The sequence below is a fragment of the Amphiprion ocellaris genome, chromosome 3, assembly GCF_022539595.1.
Source record: "Amphiprion ocellaris isolate individual 3 ecotype Okinawa chromosome 3, ASM2253959v1, whole genome shotgun sequence".
NCBI lineage: Eukaryota > Metazoa > Chordata > Actinopteri > Pomacentridae > Amphiprion > Amphiprion ocellaris.
In genome coordinates this window covers 38,523,070-38,541,453 of record NC_072768.1, presented here as the reverse complement: position 1 = coordinate 38,541,453, position 18,384 = coordinate 38,523,070, and the positions used below count along the sequence as shown (strand labels likewise).

Sequence of the window (18,384 nt, the reverse complement as noted above, 5' to 3'; positions counted from 1 at the left end):
CAAACAAGATTTTTGTGTTGTAATTATTTGAATTCCTATTTAATTTTTAGGCTTTTAACACCAAAAACTATTGTTATTTGTAAGTAAAATTTAATTATTTATATTAAGGATGGAAAATTTTTTTTAAAAATAAATTTAACTGTTAGTTTTCAGATTTTAAAATTATAAAATTTTGTAAAATTCCAAGTAATACTTAGTAAAATCACATAAAAAACACTAACCTAAAAAATCTCATCAAAAATCTGTATTTTCATAAATTGTGATTCATTTTCTTACAATTTTTGACAACAATAAAAACAAACAATTTTTATGCTTTAGTTATTTTTTTAAAGCTAATTTTTATGCATTAAAACAGCAAAAAATGCTTGTCATTTACCAGATATTTTTGAATATTTGAAAGAAAAATTAAGTGTATCAAATATTTAAAATGATTATTTATTATTATTATTATTATTATTTTATTTATTTATTTTTTTTGTACTTGTTAAGTTATAGACACCTGTTCAAATATTTTTTTAAATGAGCCAATACTGTAAATATCTTACAGATAAAAAAAATCTTTATTTTTACAAATATTAATTTTTTTCTTTCACATTGTGCAGCCATAAAACTGTTATGTAACTGTATATAAATCTACTAAAAAAAAGTTTAAAAAACTACAGATATTTGTCATCTCTTTATTTATTTATTTTAAATTGTTGTATTTAGGGAAAAAAAACATTTCTGGCACCCTTGCTGCCGCCTTTTCACAGTTTTCCTGAGGATGTTTTATTTTTTTTCCAGTGCAGTTTGAGTGGTGACACTAGCAGAGTCTGGGGGAGTCGACGGGTGAGTCAGAGGGGGGAGACAAACAAAAACAAAGATCAGTGGGAGTCCCAGTGTTTCCCCCTGAGATCTGAGAGGGTCAGGAACAGTTCAGGAATGTTCCCATGAAACCCAACACCCACCCAGACACAACACAGACTCACCCTTAGACTCAGACTCACCCTTCCATCCTCACCCTCAGACTCACCCATCCATCCTCACCCACAGACTCACCCTCGGACTCACCCTCAGACTCACCCATCCATCCTCAGACTCACCCACAGACTCACCCATCCATCCTCACCTCAGACTCACCCACAGACTCACCCATCCATCCTCACCCACAGACTCACCCTCGGACTCACCCTCAGACTCACCCTTCCATCCTCACCCACAGACTCACCCATCCATCCTCACCCTCAGACTCACCCTTCCATCCTCACCCTCAGACTCACCCATCCATCCTCACCCACAGACTCACCCTCGGACTCACCCTCAGACTCACCCTTCCATCCTCACCCTCAGACTCACCCATCCATCCTCAGACTCACCCACAGACTCACCCATCCATCCTCACCTCAGACTCACCCACAGACTCACCCATCCATCCTCACCCACAGACTCACCCACGGACTCACCCTCAGACTCACCCTTCCATCCTCACCCTCAGACTCACCCATCCATCCTCACCCTCAGACTCACCCATCCATCCTCACCCTCAGACTCACCCATCCATCCTCAGACTCACCCACAGACTCACCCATCCATCCTCACCCTCAGACTCACCCTCAGACTCACCCATCCATCCTCACCCTCAAACTCACCCATCCATCCTCAGACTCACTCTCAGACTCACCCATCCATCCTCACCCTCAGACTCACCCTCAGACTCACCCATCCATCCTCACCCTCAGACTCACCCATCCATCCTCAGACTCACCCACAGACTCACCCATCCATCCTCACCCTCAGACTCACCCTCAGACTCACCCATCCATCCTCACCCTCAAACTCACCCATCCATCCTCAGACTCACTCTCAGACTCACCCATCCATCCTCACCCACAGACTCACCCATCCATCCTCACCCTCAGACTCACCCATCCATCCTCACCCATCCATCCTCACCCACTGCTCTAAACCAGTAAAATCCTCCTGAGTTTACTTGATTAGTAAACAGTGAACATAGCAAACCTTCTCCCACTCAGGATCTCACAGTCGTCTTTGAACAAACAACCACATTTTGCACATTTTTCCTCCAAAGCAGCTCTTCAGTTTCCCTCTCGGCTGGTCAGAGATGTTTCTGTGTAGGTTGGTTACTGATTTTATAGTTCTATAGCTTTAGCTGGTACAATAAGACCAGACATTAATGGATGTTACAGTAAACCCAGTAAAACCTGATGCTATAAACACCGGATTAGAACGGAGTCGAGTGCAGTCCTGTGGAGAGTAAAGACAGATTCATCATGATGTCAGTGTAAATAAATGAATGGATCCATGTTTCTACTAAAATACAGGCTCTGGTTGACATTTCACCAACTTCTGAGGCTCTAACATCAGTAGAATCTGAAAGTTTGACCAGACAAGGTTCCAGTTTTTAAATGTTTAGACTAAATGTTGATGTGGACTCATTGGTAGGAACCAGAACGTGGTGTTCATAGAGGTCTAGATGTTGGTGTTCATAGAGGTCTAGATGTTGGTGTTCATAGAGGTCTAGATGTTGGTGTTCATAGAGGTCTAGATGTTGGTGTTCATAGAGGTCTAGATGTTGGTGTTGGTGTTCATAGAGGTCTAGATATTGGTGTTCATAGAGGTCTAGATGTTGGTGTTCATAGAGGTCTAGATGTTGGTGTTCATAGAGGTCTAGATGTTGGTGTTCATAGAGGTCTAGGTGTTCATAGAGGTCTAGATGTTCATAGAGGTCTAGATGTTGGTGTTCATGGAGGTCTAGATGTTGGTGTTCATAGAGGTCTAGATGTTGGTGTTCATAGAGGTCTAGATGTTGGTGTTCATAGAGGTCTAGATGTTCATAGAGGTCTAGATGTTGGTGTTCATGGAGGTCTAGATGTTGGTGTTCATGGAGGTCTAGATGTTGGTGTTCGTAGAGGTCTAGATGTTGGTGTTCATGGAGGTCTAGATGTTGGTGTTCATAGAGGTCTAGATGTTCATAGAGGTCTAGATGTTGGTGTTCATAGAGGTCTAGATGTTCATAGAGGTCTAGATGTTGGTGTTCATAGAGGTCTACATGTTCATGGAGGTCTAGATGTTGGTGTTCATAGAGGTCTAGATGTTTGTGTTCATGGAGGTCTAGATGTTGGTGTTCATAGAGGTCTAGATGTTCATAGAGGTCTAGATGTTGGTGTTCATAGAGGTCTAGATGTTCATAGAGGTCTAGATGTTGGTGTTCATAGAGGTCTAGATGTTCATAGAGGTCTAGATGTTGGTGTTCATAGAGGTCTAGATGTTGGTGTTCATAGAGGTCTAGATGTTGGTGTTCATAGAGGTCTAGATGTTGGTGTTCATAGATGTTGGTGTTCATAGAGGTCTAGATGTTCATAGAGGTCTAGATGTTGGTGTTTATAGAGGTCTAGATGTTCATAGAGGTCTAGATGTTGGTGTTCATAGAGGTCTAGATGTTGGTGTTCATGGAGGTCTAGATGTTGGTGTTCATAGAGGTCTAGATGTTGGTGTTTATAGAGGTCTAGATGTTGGTGTTCATAGAGGTCTAGATGTTGGTGTTTATAGAGGTCTAGATGTTCATAGAGGTCTAGATGTTCATGGAGGTCTAGATGTTGGTGTTCATGGAGGTCTAGATGTTGGTGTTCATAGAGGTGTAGATGTTGGTATTTATAGAGGTCTAGATGTTGGTGTTCATAGAGGTCTAGGTGTTCATAGAGGTCTAGATGTTGGTGTTCATAGAGGTCTAGATGTTCATAGAGGTCTAGATGTTGGTGTTCGTGGAGGTCTAGATGTTGGTGTTCATGGAGGTCTAGATGTTGGTGTTCATAGAGGTCTAGATGTTGGTGTTCATGGAGGTCTAGATGTTGGTGTTCATAGAGGTCTAGATGTTCATAGAGGTCTAGATGTTCATAGAGGTCTAGATGTTGGTGTTCGTGGAAGTCTAGATGTTGGTGTTCATAGAGGTCTAGATGTTGGTGTTCATAGAGGTCTAGATGTTCATAGAGGTCTAGATGTTGGTGTTCATGGAGGTCTAGATGTTGGTGTTCATAGAGGTCTAGATGTTCATAGAGGTCTAGATGTTCATAGAGGTCTAGATCTTGGTGTTCATAGAGGTCTAGATGTTCATAGAGGTCTAGATGTAGCTTTTAGATGAGCAGAGTTAGAAGCTGCTTCATGCTGTCTTCATGTTGGAATTCAGCAACATATGAGGGTGATTTTGGTGAATGTTCCCGTACAAATACTTGAAATATCAGTCAAAATTCCCCCAAAAATAGAATCTCCCAATATTTTCGACGATTTTCATACAACAAAACAGTGTATTTTTACTTTTCTTTTTTACGTGTAAATTTAAACTTTTTCTGTGATTGTACATGGATTTTATCTGTACTTTTACAAAAGCAAGGGAAATCTGTATTTTTCAATCTTTAACATGCAGAATTTGTCTCTAAAATATATGTAAAATACTATTTTTTTGCAGTTTTTTTTAAAACAATAATAATCAATAAAAATGCTAATTTTTAATGCATACATTTACAGTTTTTGCCTGTTTTGTTTAATAGTTGACTTTTTTGTCATTTTACTACATGCTAAGATAAGGGACACATTACAGAAATACAATTTAAAGTATTATTTGCCATTTTTCAAGGTTTTGGTGCATTTAAATACAGCAAAACTGTGTATTTTTACATTTTATTTTACGTGTAAATTGAAACTTTTTCTGTAATTTTACTTACTTTTATTATTTTAAGGGAAATCTATATTTTTCAGTCTTCAACATGAATAATTTTTGTGTCAAATAGAATTTTTTTCTGATTTAAATGCAGCATTTCCTATATTTTGAAAGTCAGCAGCAGATCAGGTGAAGAGTTTTTGTGCGTCTCCACATTACAGCAGCTCAGTTATGATCCAGTTTGTCCTGTTTTGAGGACATTAAAGAACCTTTAGCTCCAGGCCTCCCTTCGGTCCGTCGCTCACATCGCGCCTCATCTTCATCCCGACGTTGAGCATCGTCGTTCTGCTGCAAGTAGCATTTAGAGAGCGTTAAAGTGTGCTGGAAGAGGCCGCTGTGGTCTGAGGCCGAGTGGGGGAATAACGGGGTCAGAGTATTTTTACTGCTACAACCTCCATGTTCTGTCGCTCGCCTCGCATTTCCCCCCGGATCACATTTCTCCTCAAATGATGGTGTCGAGCCTCGCGGCATTTTTGAGGTTTTCTCCCAAATCTGTTTTTCTCCGCGGAAACGGTTGGAAATAGCAGATTTGGTTTGGAGACGTCGCGCACAAACACTGAACGACACGAACACACGCTTTAGAAACACACACCCAATTAGGGCCGAGATCCGTCTGCAGCGACGTGCAGCCGGGAAGTCGGACGGATTGAGGGAAGGTTTGTGGAGGAACCCAGGAATGTTTGTGTTAAAGGGGAGATCCTAAAATAACCCGACGGCCTTGTGAAAGTATGCGAGCTTCAGGAAATGATGGATCTGTGAATCAACACAGATGGAGCAGTTCGGTTCTGTCTGGTTTTCACATGTCAAAGTGAAGCCACATGCAGAAATAATAAATGTTTGATGACTTTATTTACTGTGTGCATCTTCACACGTACTATATGTGTGTTAATTGTGGATTAAAACTCTGGTTTGATTCATTAAAACTCCAGTTTGGTGAATTTAAATTCTGATTCCATGAATATAAACTCCGGTTTAATGAATTAAACTCTTGTTTGGTGAATTAAAACTCCTGTTTTGTGAATTTTAACTCCAGTTTAATAAATTTAAACTCCGGTTTAATGAATTTAAACTCCAGTATAATGAATTTTACCTCCTGTTTGGTGAATTAAAACTCCTATTCAGTGAATTTAAACCCGGGTTTCATGAATTAAAGCTTCAATTTGGTGAATTTGAACTCCTTTTTGGTGATTTAAATCTCTTGTTTTAATGAATTTAAACTCCAGTTTGGTGAATTAAAATTTCAGTTTAATGAATTAAAATGCCTGTTTGGTGAATTTAAACTCCAGTTTGGTGATTTAAAACTCTGGTTTAATGAATTTAAACTCCAGTTTGGTGAATTAAATCTCCGGTTTGGTGAATTAAAGGTCTGGTTTAATTAATAAAAACTCCAGTTTAATTAATTAAAACTCCTGTTTGATGAATGAAAACTCTATGTTTGTGAGCTAAAGTTATTATTGAGGATGCAACATCACAATTTAAGGTCGTTCTAAGTGTTTTTCCACCAGCTTCAGTGCCCAGTAGCTCTCAGTTTCAGGATCATCCTCATTCATTAGTTGCAGTCCTGGATGGAATCAGCGTCCTGTAGCATCTAGAAGTGGAGTTTATCCATCGCTGACCTGCTTCACATCACTGTAGAGGAAGGAAACCATCTGATTCCTCGCATACGAGCAGCAGATATCAGTTTCCCTGCATCTCTCAGCAGCCTGAGTGGGTGAACTTCCACTGTGGTGACGCATCATCGCTGCCCTGAGTGGGAGATGATGGAGTCACATCATTAGTGGTGGAGGACACGGTGTGTGGGCACATCCAGGCTGAACATCCTCAAAAAAACATCAGAAGATCAGCAGCAGCTACTGTTAGATTCATAACACAGGTGTTCTCAACACCGTGACAACAGATTGACCGATGATACTGATCTTTAGTGCTCAAGGAGATCAATAACCAATAAATTTTGTGTGTTAACAGCATATGATAGCAAGAATCCTGTCATTTATAATGAGATTTCTTTATTATTAAGCATTACTTTAACTAAAAATGTACAAAAGAAATAGAAATTATGTCAGAGCGTCATGTGACATTAGGACGCTCTCCTCTGTTTACTGATCGATCGATTGATTGAGATCAATAACAGTTTGTCTCCAGTTCTTCTGTCTTCTTAATCTTTCACTGTTCTATTAGTTTTATTTCCCACTAAGGTCCATGTCTTACAGCATTACCTTGGTTTCCAGCCACTTTTTCGGGGTGATCTGTGGCTGTTTTTTAACTTAGCCGCTAGCATTTAGCATAGCATTAGCCACTGTGAAATGCAGCTAATATCCTGATTTGTGTTGATGGCTGAGTTTTTTCAGGTTGTTTCTTTGCTACAGAGATGTGTCTATCAGTTAAAGCAGATTGATAAGTTAATCTTACTTTAGGAAGATGCATTGTGGGAGTTTAGCTAGCAATGGGCACTATGACAAAGACTACTGTGGCAGTTAATGCCTTCCAGCCAAAGGTTATGCAATTAAAATAACTGTTTAATACTTTAGCAACCAGATGAGACGTCACTCGGACTGTGGACAGTTCATATTGACAAGCAGAGAGCATTGTGGGGGTTTAGCTAGCAACGGACACCATGACAAAGACTTCTGTGGTGGTTAATGCTTTCCAGCCATAACTGACATATTTAAAATAAGCCTCTTGCTGTCTGATATCGTAGCAACCAGTGGAGACAGTTACTTGGATGACCTTCAGTTCATGTTGGTAAGCAGAGAACATTGTGGGGGTTTAGCAAGCAACGGGCACCATGACCATGACAAGACTTCTGTGGTGGTTAATGACCTCCATCTACAACCAGTGTGTTTTAAATATCAAGTCCTGATGTAACTAATGCATCCTGATTCTGACATGTGTAATAGGGGATGTAAATGAAGAATTGTGCTTCTGAAAGAATAAACGCAACCATCTGGAGTGTGTTTTTAGTTATTAGCCCCGATAATCAGTCGACCCCTATGTGATCGTGTGTTTCAGGTGGAACAGTCCAAAGTGCTGATCAAGGAGGGCGGCGTCCAGCTGACCCTCACCATCGTGGACACGCCGGGGTTTGGAGATGCCGTGGACAACAGCAACTGGTGAGCAGAGCCAACCGTCAGTTAGATCACATGACGCGTATCGTCCAATCCCCGCGTCTGACTCCTGTCCTCCGTGTTCTCAGCTGGCAGCCAGTCATCAACTACATCGACAGCAAATGTGAGGATTTCCTGAACGCCGAGTCGAGGGTGAACCGCAGATCGATGCCGGACAACAGAGTGCACTGCTGCCTGTACTTCATAGCGCCCTCTGGACACGGGTACGTAGCGTAGCGGCAGCATAACGGTAGCATAGCAGTAGCATAGCGGTGTAGTAAAATAAAGCAGTCTGAACTCCTGCAGCCTGGATGGAACAGAGCAGTGTGAGTGTCTGTAGACGACGAGGAGGCTGCCAGCCAACGTTTGTGACCCACGAACATTATATAACCCACTTCTGCACATGCTCAGTAGCTCTCTGCTCGCCATCTCCGAATCAGCCAATCAGAGCGGAGAATCGGTCTCAGACATCCTGCAGAGTCTGAGCTGCAGCGTCACATGAACCCAAATCCATCCGACAGCCTGGAACTGTTGATAAACCTGCAAACAAGATGTTAAAAATGACATTAATGTGTAAATATTTTAGCAGCAGCAGATGGAGGGAGTGAAAAAAAAATGTAAAGACGACAGGAGACGAAGAAATTGTGTCTATAAATGTGAAGTGTTTGAATCCTTTAAACCCCAAAAACCTTCCACTAGATTTGAAAAGTGTGTTTTCTTTTTAAAAACTGCCAAAATTACACCATTTGTCTGAGCTAGAATCTATAAAAACAGATAGAATTGTAAGATTTTCAACTTAACCTGGGATATTCCATCAAAATCATCTTATTCTACGTTTCATTTAAAAATTAAACAAAAATAAAAGCCTGCACTCTTTGACAAACTGTGAAACGATCATTATTTTTAAAATATCACCAAAAATACACAATTCATCAGAGTTAGAATCTGTAAAAACAGAAAGAATTTTAAGATTTTAAACTTTAAAATCACAACTCTGGTGGAAATATTAACCAAAGTTGAGCCAAAAATTGGGAAATTTCCAATCCCATCCCGTTCAATCCAACTTTATTTATATATCACTTTAACCAACCACAGATTGAAGCAAAGTGCTGTACATCCAGAACTAGGCAAATAAGATCAGAAATACACAATAAAAGCACTAAAAACAGATAATATCAGAAATACACAATAAAAGCACTAAAAACAAATAAAATCTGAAATACACAATAAAAGCACTCAAAACAAATAAAATCAGAAATGCACAATAAAAGCACTAAAAACAAATAAAATCAGAAATACACAATAAAAGCACTAAAAACAAATATTTCTTCAAAATAATTTCATTCTGCATGTTTCATTTAAGAATAAATGAAACATGCAAATAACAGAAATAACAGAAATAAAAGTGCTCTGAGACCTGGAGAATGTGTGAAATGTTAGTGGAACTTCCCAGACTTTATATGCAAAAAGAATGATGGATCTGTCTGATCTGGTTTTAAATCTACCACCAATCAAAGATGAATATTCAGTCGTAGCGTCGGCGCTACACTGGGCTCTATAAGGTTAAAATCAAACACATGCAAGTTTTTCTGTTATAAGCTTTTACATTTGGTTGAATATTTCCATTAAAATGATCATTTTTGCAGTACTGTGTTTATATATTCCTTTCTAGCTGTAAATTTCTGTATATATTGTGTTATATTTAATTTTATTACTACTATTTTATTTTCCTCCCTGTTCCTTTTTCTATAGTTTCTTTTTTTTTTTTTTTTATTCTCTTCCATATTCCTAGGATGACACCAACATCCCAAACTAAATTCCTTGTATGTTGTGTGCATACTTGGCCATTAAAGCTGATTCTGATTGAAAAATGCCTGAACGTTGGAGGTTAAACTGGTTTAATCTTCTGTCGGGTGTTTCTTGAACCACTGCAGTCTTAGAGTGTGTTGTAACAGCAGCGTTGGAGGTTTTCCATGAATAAAACAGTGCAACATTTCCATCACTGAGCTGCAGAACGAACTGTAAAATTAATCCAACTGTGCAGAGCTTTGGAAGTTCAGTAAATATACAACAGATTCTGCTCCATAAATGATCATAAATGGGTTCAGAGGCACTGAATCGTCCAGTTTTCTCCTTCAACACATCAGATAATTGTGCTTTTAGTGTCTCTGCAGGAGTCGAGTTTCAGTCGCCTCCATGTGGCTGTAAAATCTGAAATCCAATAAATCCCCAGTTAGAAGCAAACTGCACGTTTCCAGACTTAGCTCCTCTGCAGAGTTTATTCCTCCGGGAAACTAAAAAAAAAAGAAGAAAGCAGAGAGGAATCTCAGCTCTGATAAATCTCCGTCAGTATGTCCTCCTGCTAGACTCTCAGACTCCGTCTCTGTCTGCAGCGACCTCCTTCTCACCGGAGCTTCGTCCTCGAGTCGCTCCTGAACCAGCAGCTGTTTCTCTGAACCTCTTTGTTTCTAGATTCCAGAGCGCCGTCGTTTACGGAAACACAAAACAGCATTCAGCCGTGTGGAGACTAATCATGCTAAGCACATGCTAACCCTCCTACACGTCAAGAGATCAGCCATGAAAAACTGTTTTACGAATTAGAATTAGAATTAGAATGGCTTTATTGTCATCATACATGGCATGACGAAAATATAAATAGTTTCCACTGGACGGTGCACAACAAGTAATAAGTAATAAAATACAAATATAAATACAAATACATTACAGAATATATTTACATATCTTAAATATATTATAAAAATGTTAAAAACTGTTCAAAATGTTAACTTAATACAATTCTATTACATAATTATATTTTTATAGAAATATTAAATATATATATATATATATATGGTGCAATGAAAATTTAAAATTGTTTAAAAATAAATTGAATGCAATTATATTATTTTTGTGTTTAAAACATAAAAGTTCCAAGCATTGAAATAAATTACATTTAATTATATTAAACAATTTTTCTGTCTCTATATTAAATATATTCTAGAAGTTCAAAACTATTAAACATATATTAAACACAATTATCTTATATAATTATATTTGTATATTAAGTATTATTCTGAATTAAAAGTTAGAAACTGTCAAAAATAAATAACAATTATATTACATAATTATATATTTACATATGTTAAATATATTATAAAATGAAAGTTAAAAATGATTTAAAAATAAATTGAATGCAATTATATTACATAATCTTATCTATATATAATAAATATATTATCGGAGTTAAAAACTATTAAATATAAATTAAACACAACTATATTTATACAATTTAAATAAATTCTGAATTAAAAGTTAGAAACTGTCAAAAATAAATAAATAGAATTATAATTAAATATTTATAAATACTATAAAATAAAAGTTAAAAACTATTTAAAAATAAGCAATCATAATATATAATTATATTTATATATTATTCTGAAATAAAAGTTAAAAACTCAATAGTACATAAATTAAATACAATTATTTTACATAATTATATTTCTATATAATGCATTATAAACATTTAAAACTGGTGAAAAATATATTACTAAATACAGTTTTATTACATAATAATATTTAGCTAAGTGTTTTTTGTCCTGTGGGTTTATTTCAAGAGTGGGTCGGTGTCTCCCCCTGCTGGTGACCCACTGAGCTGCACTCCCAGCATGTTCTGGAGATTCATCCTAGTGAATTAATTCTCATGAGTCACGCATTGAATCATTTTCAGCCTCAAAGACAGCAGCTGTCCTCAGACTGACCCAAAGTCCTCTGGTAGAAAAAGAACAAACACAGAGATTCCTTTGAAGAACCGATTCCTCGCCAAACCTCTGCAGAACAACAAGTTTTAATTGGACATTATGCTCTGGAACACAGTTTCCTCAACTTCTCCTCACAATAACACTAAAAACAAAATTATCTGATTTATTTAAGTAGAAAACTGGACGATTCAGTGACTGTTGGTGCCTTTGAACCTCTCAGAGAGTCATTTAGATCAGTTCTGCTGTGTGTTTACTGAACTTTGTTTATTATCTATCTGTCTATCTATCTATAGTCCATCCATCCAGCCATTCATTATTTTCAGGTTGAACTGCAGGCAGTGTTTCCACAAAACTGAGTAGACTCAAGAGACTTAAAACTGTCCAAAATGACCCAAAGACTGTTCATAATGACTCGAAATTGTCATTTTGAGTCAATTTCAACAAATTTTAAGTAATTTTGGACAATTGGAGTTATTTTGGAGAATTCTTGAGTCAGTTTGATTGAGTCTGAATCATTTTCAGACAATTTCATGTTACTTTGGTGGAGTTAAAAGTCATTCTGAACACACATACTATAAACATACTACTAGTAAGTAATAGAAGCTACAACAGACATCTGTATTAACTAAAAGACATCAGATTATTACCTAAAACTTCTGTCTCCTCTTCAGTCTGAAGCCGCTGGACATCGAGTTCATGAAGCGACTCCACGACAAAGTCAACGTCATCCCTCTTATCGCGAAAGCCGACACCCTGACCCCCGAGGAGTGCCAGCTGTTCAAGAAACAGGTATGAGTCTGGTTTACCATGCTTTTAAAAAATATGCTTCTTAGCTTTTATTTTCAGTTAAATGCGATGATTGATACCACTAGCTCAGCCTAGCTTAGCATGAAGATGGTGGAAACAGTGACCTTGACTAGTGTTTTTGCCACAATTTCTCACTGTAGAGAATAAAAAACTGAGTATGTGTTTATTAGAAAGTGTAAAGGGGTGCTAGAAGCCACAATTTTAATGCTAAGCTAAGCTAATCGCCTCCTGCTGGTATCGATCTGCCTCCCACAGTCAAAAGACTCCAAGATTTTTGAGTTGTGTATTCTATTTAATGTCCTCTGAGCTCTGTATATTTTCAATAAATATATTTATTAGTTTTTAGATGAGAAGTTTGATACCTCTCTCTGATCCAGTTAGCCTAGCTTAGCAGAAAGACAGTTCAGATTTCTTCAGCAGCTGGATGCAGTGATTTTACCGAGTGTTTTTGCCACAATTTTCTCATTGTACAGATTAAAAACAACGGTTATGTGTTCATTAGTGAACCTAACAGGTGCTGGAAGCCATATTTTTCATGCTAAGCTAAGCTCATAGCCTCTTGTTGGTATCAATCTGCTTCCACAATCAAAAGACTCTAAGAATTTGGAGTTATTTAATGTCCTCTGATCTCTGTATATGTTCAACAAATATATTTATTAGTTTTTAGATGAGAAATTTGATGCCTCTTTCAGTCAGATAGCCTAGCTTAGCATAAAGGCGGTTCAGACTTCTTTGACAGCTGGATGTAGTAGTGACTCTACCAAGTGTTTTTCCCGCAATTTCTTATTGTACAGATTAATAACAAGAGTTATGTGTTCATTAGTGAACCTAACAGGTGCAAGAAGCCATATTTTTCATGCTAGATGCCAGTTTCAATGCTAAGCTGAGCTAATAGCCTCCTGCTGGTATCGATCTGCCTCCCACAATCAGAAGCACAGAAGAAAATAAGACTTTAAGGGGATTTTTGAGTGTTAAATGTCTGCTTGATGCCTTTATTCTGACTTCTTTGTCGCTCTTTTAGATCATGAAAGAGATCCAGGAGCATAAAATCAAAATCTATGAATTCCCGGACACAGAGGACGACGAGGACAACAAGCTGATCAGAAAGATTAAGGTAGCTTTTAGATTTCAGCTCCTCTCATCAATGTGTGATCAAACTTAGGTCAGTCCATCTTCTGGTTGGATCCAAACCAGCTGATTCTGTCCTAAATCCCCAAAACCAGACAGACGGATTAAATAAATAAACTTTAACTGTTCTTACATCTGTAAAAAGATGGTTTACACATAATTTTTCTTTCAAATAAAGGCAAATACCTGTAAAATAATTCTATATTATCTGATTTAAATACAGTAAAAAGTCTACTACTTACTAGTTATCTGTAATTTAATAAAATGCAAAATGGATTTACTATTTTTCAATTCTTCTTAGTTAAATATATTTTATATTTTTACTGACCTAAATACAGTAACAAGTGTAATTTTGCTTTCAAATGTAAAATAACTAATTATTATTTGTGAAAATCCAGATTTTTGATGTTGACATTATTTATCGGGGAACTGTGAAATATCTGTGAAATATTTTGTATTTTATCTGATTCAAATACAGTAAAAAAAAAATGGTGTAGTTTTACAGTCAAGCATAAAATAATTTTACTGTTTCTTAAATACAGATTTTTGATGTTGATTTATGGGGATTATTTACAGTTTCAGCCTTTTTTCAGATAATATGTACATTATTACGTATTCTCTGTAATTTTACTTGTCTGTAATTTAATAAAATGCTAATGGATTTACTATTTTTCAATTCTTCATAATTAAACATATTTTGTAATTTTACTGATGTAATTATAGTAAAAAAAATAGTATAATTTTGCTGTCAAACATTGTAAAAAAAAAATACTCTTTGTACAAATACAGATTTTTTCTTTTACAGTTTTGACTCATTTTTCCACAGTTAACTTGTAAATTAAGACTTTTTTCTGTTATTTTACTTAATATTATCTGTACTGTAACAGAATGGGAAAAACTGTAAAATTGTTGAAGAAGAAAAAGGGCAAAAAGTGAGAGTTTTACTATCTAGAAATCGACCTGTTTTCCTTTAAAATGTGGTGTCTGTCCAGGAGAAGATGCCGCTGGCCGTCGTCGGCAGCAACGTGGTGATCGAGGTGAATGGGAAGAAGGTCCGAGGACGGCAGTATCCGTGGGGCGTCGCTGAAGGTAGGTTCAGTTTCAGTTCTAAACCGGGAGAAGAAAGTAGGAAATAAAGTTTGTGAGCAGCAGCAGTGAAGCTCTTTCACCTCCAGCCGGCTGTAAGACTCGACTCCAAACGTGGACAGAAGCTGTTGATGTTTCTGCTGTCGGATGGATGAAGCATGACTTTTCCTGAGAGTCTGGACTCTGCATGTTTCTCCACAGAGACCCTCCCACATCCACTCAGTGTGGAAATGACCGAGAACTCCAGGACCTGTCAAAATGGGAACAAAAAACACTAAAACTGGAAAAATAAACTTCAACAGAGGTCGCCACATGATAGTAAACGGAATATTTTAGGACGTTGGACTGTTACTAGACTAAAACAGGAATTAAAAATGTCATATTTAACAGTTTCAACAACATTTTTTACTGTTTTCCAACTTTTCATGGACAAAACAGTCAAGAAAATATCAGCAAGGAAACACTACAATTAAATAACTTGTTTTTTTTCCTCCTCTGTGACAGTAAACTGAGCATCTTTGTCTCATTAATTCAATTTAGTAGTCATTTTTTAAGCAAAAGTGCAAAGACGTCGGTGTGAAGAATATGAAAGATTTGTGAAAATATTAGTAATATAGTAATTTTACGGTTACACATTGTAGGAGAACAAAATATTATTTGTGAAAATTCAGATTTTTGATGTGATTTACAGTTTTTGCCTGTTTTTAACAGTAAACGTGCTTTTTGCTGTAGTTTGACTAAATATTATCTATAATTTAACAAAACGGGAAATTATGTCTCAAAAAACCCAAACAAACCTATAAATATAATTTTTCTTCCAAAAAACTGCAAATACCTGAAAAATAAAACTATTTTGTCTGATTTAAATAATGTGAAAAGCAGTGTAATTATACAGTCAAACATAAAACAACAAATTACTGTTTGTAAAAATGCAGATTTTTGATACAGACACAATAAAACTAACAGTTAAAAATAACAGTTAAAAATAATTTAGTAATTTTTTGCTCTTGTTCAGTATTTGTAAAATAACTACATTTTGATCAAAATAAAATAAAAACTCTTTTAAAAAAACAAATGACAGCAAATATCTGTAAATTAATATTTTTTGCTGATTTACATAAAGTAAAAATATAGAGTGGCATATGGTGAAATAACTAATTATTATTTAAAAAATACACATTTTTGATGTGATGATATTCACAGTTGCGGTCTTTTTTTATTTTAAGCACAAATGTTTATTTTTTGTCATTTTAATAGATCTTATCTGCAATTTCAAAAACTGGGAAACAACGTGTAAAACAACAGGACAAACTGCTTACCATTTTCAGTATTTTATTGTTTAATATCTGTAAAATAACCATATTGTTTGATCCTCTAAATACAGTAAAAACTAAAATTTACTGTCAAACATTGAAAAAAAACAAACAAATTAACATTTGTCAAGGTAGAAGTTTTTTTTTTACCATTTTCCAATCCTTAATGGTTCAGTTTCTGTAAAATTATAAAATTTTTGACTCATCTTAATACAGTAAAAATAGTTTAATTTTATTGTCAAACATTGCAAATGAAAAAAAATACTATTTGTAGAAATACAGATTTTTTTAATGTGATTTACAGTTTTGGCCTTGTTTTTGTTACACTTAACATAGAAAATAATATTTTTTTGTGATTTTACAGGACATTATCTGCATATAATTTAACATAACAGGGAGAAATCTGTAAAATAACCACAGTAATAGTTTAAAAAATTGCACTTTTTGTACATTTTAGATTGAGATTCTTTGATGCTTTTTCCGTTTTGACAAGTCCTGAGTTTTCCATCAGTTTCTTCGCTGCTCCATGACCTCGTTCCCTTCGACACTCATGCAAACACTCCTGTGGTGTTGGTCCCAACCCCGATAGGGATTCTGGAAAAGGAGGATAGCCAGAGAGTATTATGGAATGTCAGGCTGTTCTTACTGGTGTGTTTGATTTGTTTTCCAGTCGACTCTAAAAGTTCTTTACCTTTGTGTCTCTGTGGTTGACCGTTTATCAGTCTTTCACTATTTCATTCTTTCTTTTCTCTCTTTTTTGTTTTGTTTTTTGTTGTTTTTTCTTTTCTTTGTCTGTTCTTTTCCATGACTGACAGAGGGCATTTTTGGTAAACGAAACCATCTTTCGCTTTATTTCGAACCTCATTTTCTGCCTCCCACCCTTCGCTCCCATCCCTCCTCTTCCCTCCACTTTTCTGTTGCTGTGCTGTCTCATCATTAGGCTGATGGTCAAACCAAAGCTCTATCAGACTTGGGCTACAGACTCAAACTCTCCCAAACACTAGAAATACTCCTTTTCGGAAGCAAAAGAGGAACAAAGACGAGCAAAAAAGCGAAAATCCTTCACGTGATCCTGGTAGACGGCTGCTAAATTCACCTTTAGGCTGGAAAAATGTCTCTTTCATCGCTTTTATCAGTCACAAATCACACATTTAAAGGCTCAAAAGTGTTCATATCACGATGTTTAACATAAAGAAAATATAGGTAGTAATCAGATTTGTTTTGGTACATTTAAATGTGGATATGTTTTCTTAGCAAACTACCTCGCAATGCATGCAAGATAATATAAATAAAAATGCATTTTAAATGTGATTAGGGAGATAAATTTAAACAGAGGACATAAATATCCTACAATGAATACAAACAAATATTACTGTAATGTTTTAGAGCTGCAAAAGTCAACAGTATCACAATACATGCAGCATCACTGAGATCACATGAATGATTCTTTCTGGTTATTGTGGTTCAGTTTTATTAGAAATTGTACTTTTTTGGCTGTTGGTTTCCAACATTTTGCGCTCACCGTATTAGTAACTGAGATCTGGGAACATGGCGACGTAGCCGCAACAACCAGGCAAGAAACACGAGAAGTCAGATCATTAAATGTTTTCTTATCTGGGTTATTTGGACCTAAACTGAAAGCAAACGCTTTGTTTAAACTCTTCGGTTCGATTATGGTGGTTTGTTTTGGCTGGTGAGAAAGATGTGAAAATGTTCTTGATTCTTTTATAGCGTTATTAAAGGGCCTCTTAGTTTCATGGCCTATTAACTTCTCCTGGGTGGTCACGATCGACTACAGCTGCTGACTCCTCTGATCCAGTCTAAATAGATCCCATTAGATCCACTCATTAGACTCAAACTCTACAGTGGGAAAGTCTGAGGAGCTCAGCAAAGATCTGAAACAGCAAATCATTGACTGGAACAAGTCAGAAAGTCACTTGGAGCCATTTGAAAGCAGCTTCAGATCCAGAATCATCTGTTTGTCAGAATAAAGTTCACGGTCCAGTTGTGTTTCTGGATGTGGGTTAAAGTTGGTTTAGGATTTATTTCCCTCTGGATCTGGTCCTGGATGAGGACTAGTTTCAGACTGTCTTGGACTTTTTTTTTAGGAGTAGTTTAGGTTTGGCTTTAGTTCTGATTTTGTACTGGTTTTTGACTTTTTTTAGGACTGATTTCAGATTGTATTCTGACTGGTTCTGAAATTTTTTTAGACTGGTTTAGGTTTGATTTTGGTCCTGGTTTTAGACTTAAAAAACATCATCTGAAAGTTGATCTTGGACACAGTTGGATGTTTCAACAAGACAATGAGTCCAAACACACATCAGACGTGGTAAAGAAATGGTTGCATCAGGCTGGAATGAAGGTTCTAGACTGGTCTCCCCAAAGTCCTGACTTAGACCCATCAAGAACCTGAAGAAACAAGTCAGAAAGACGACAAATTTCATTGAACTGCAAAGATTCTGTCCAGAGGAGTC

General features: G+C 36.5%; 1 protein-coding gene across 2 annotated transcripts in view; it reads left to right on the top strand.

The window, feature by feature from the left end:
* The window catches only part of LOC111566761 (septin-7-like), a 74,184-nt gene that overhangs the window by 40,678 nt on the left and 15,122 nt on the right, over window positions 1–18,384 (top strand). For both annotated transcript variants that reach the window (XM_055008644.1, XM_055008639.1), the window contains exons 4-8: window positions 7,724–7,824; window positions 7,908–8,042; window positions 12,248–12,365; window positions 13,405–13,497; window positions 14,504–14,600. In XM_055008644.1, the coding sequence (XP_054864619.1) occupies window positions 7,724–7,824; window positions 7,908–8,042; window positions 12,248–12,365; window positions 13,405–13,497; window positions 14,504–14,600 (544 nt within the window). The remainder of the gene's footprint in view (window positions 1–7,723; window positions 7,825–7,907; window positions 8,043–12,247; window positions 12,366–13,404; window positions 13,498–14,503; window positions 14,601–18,384) is intronic.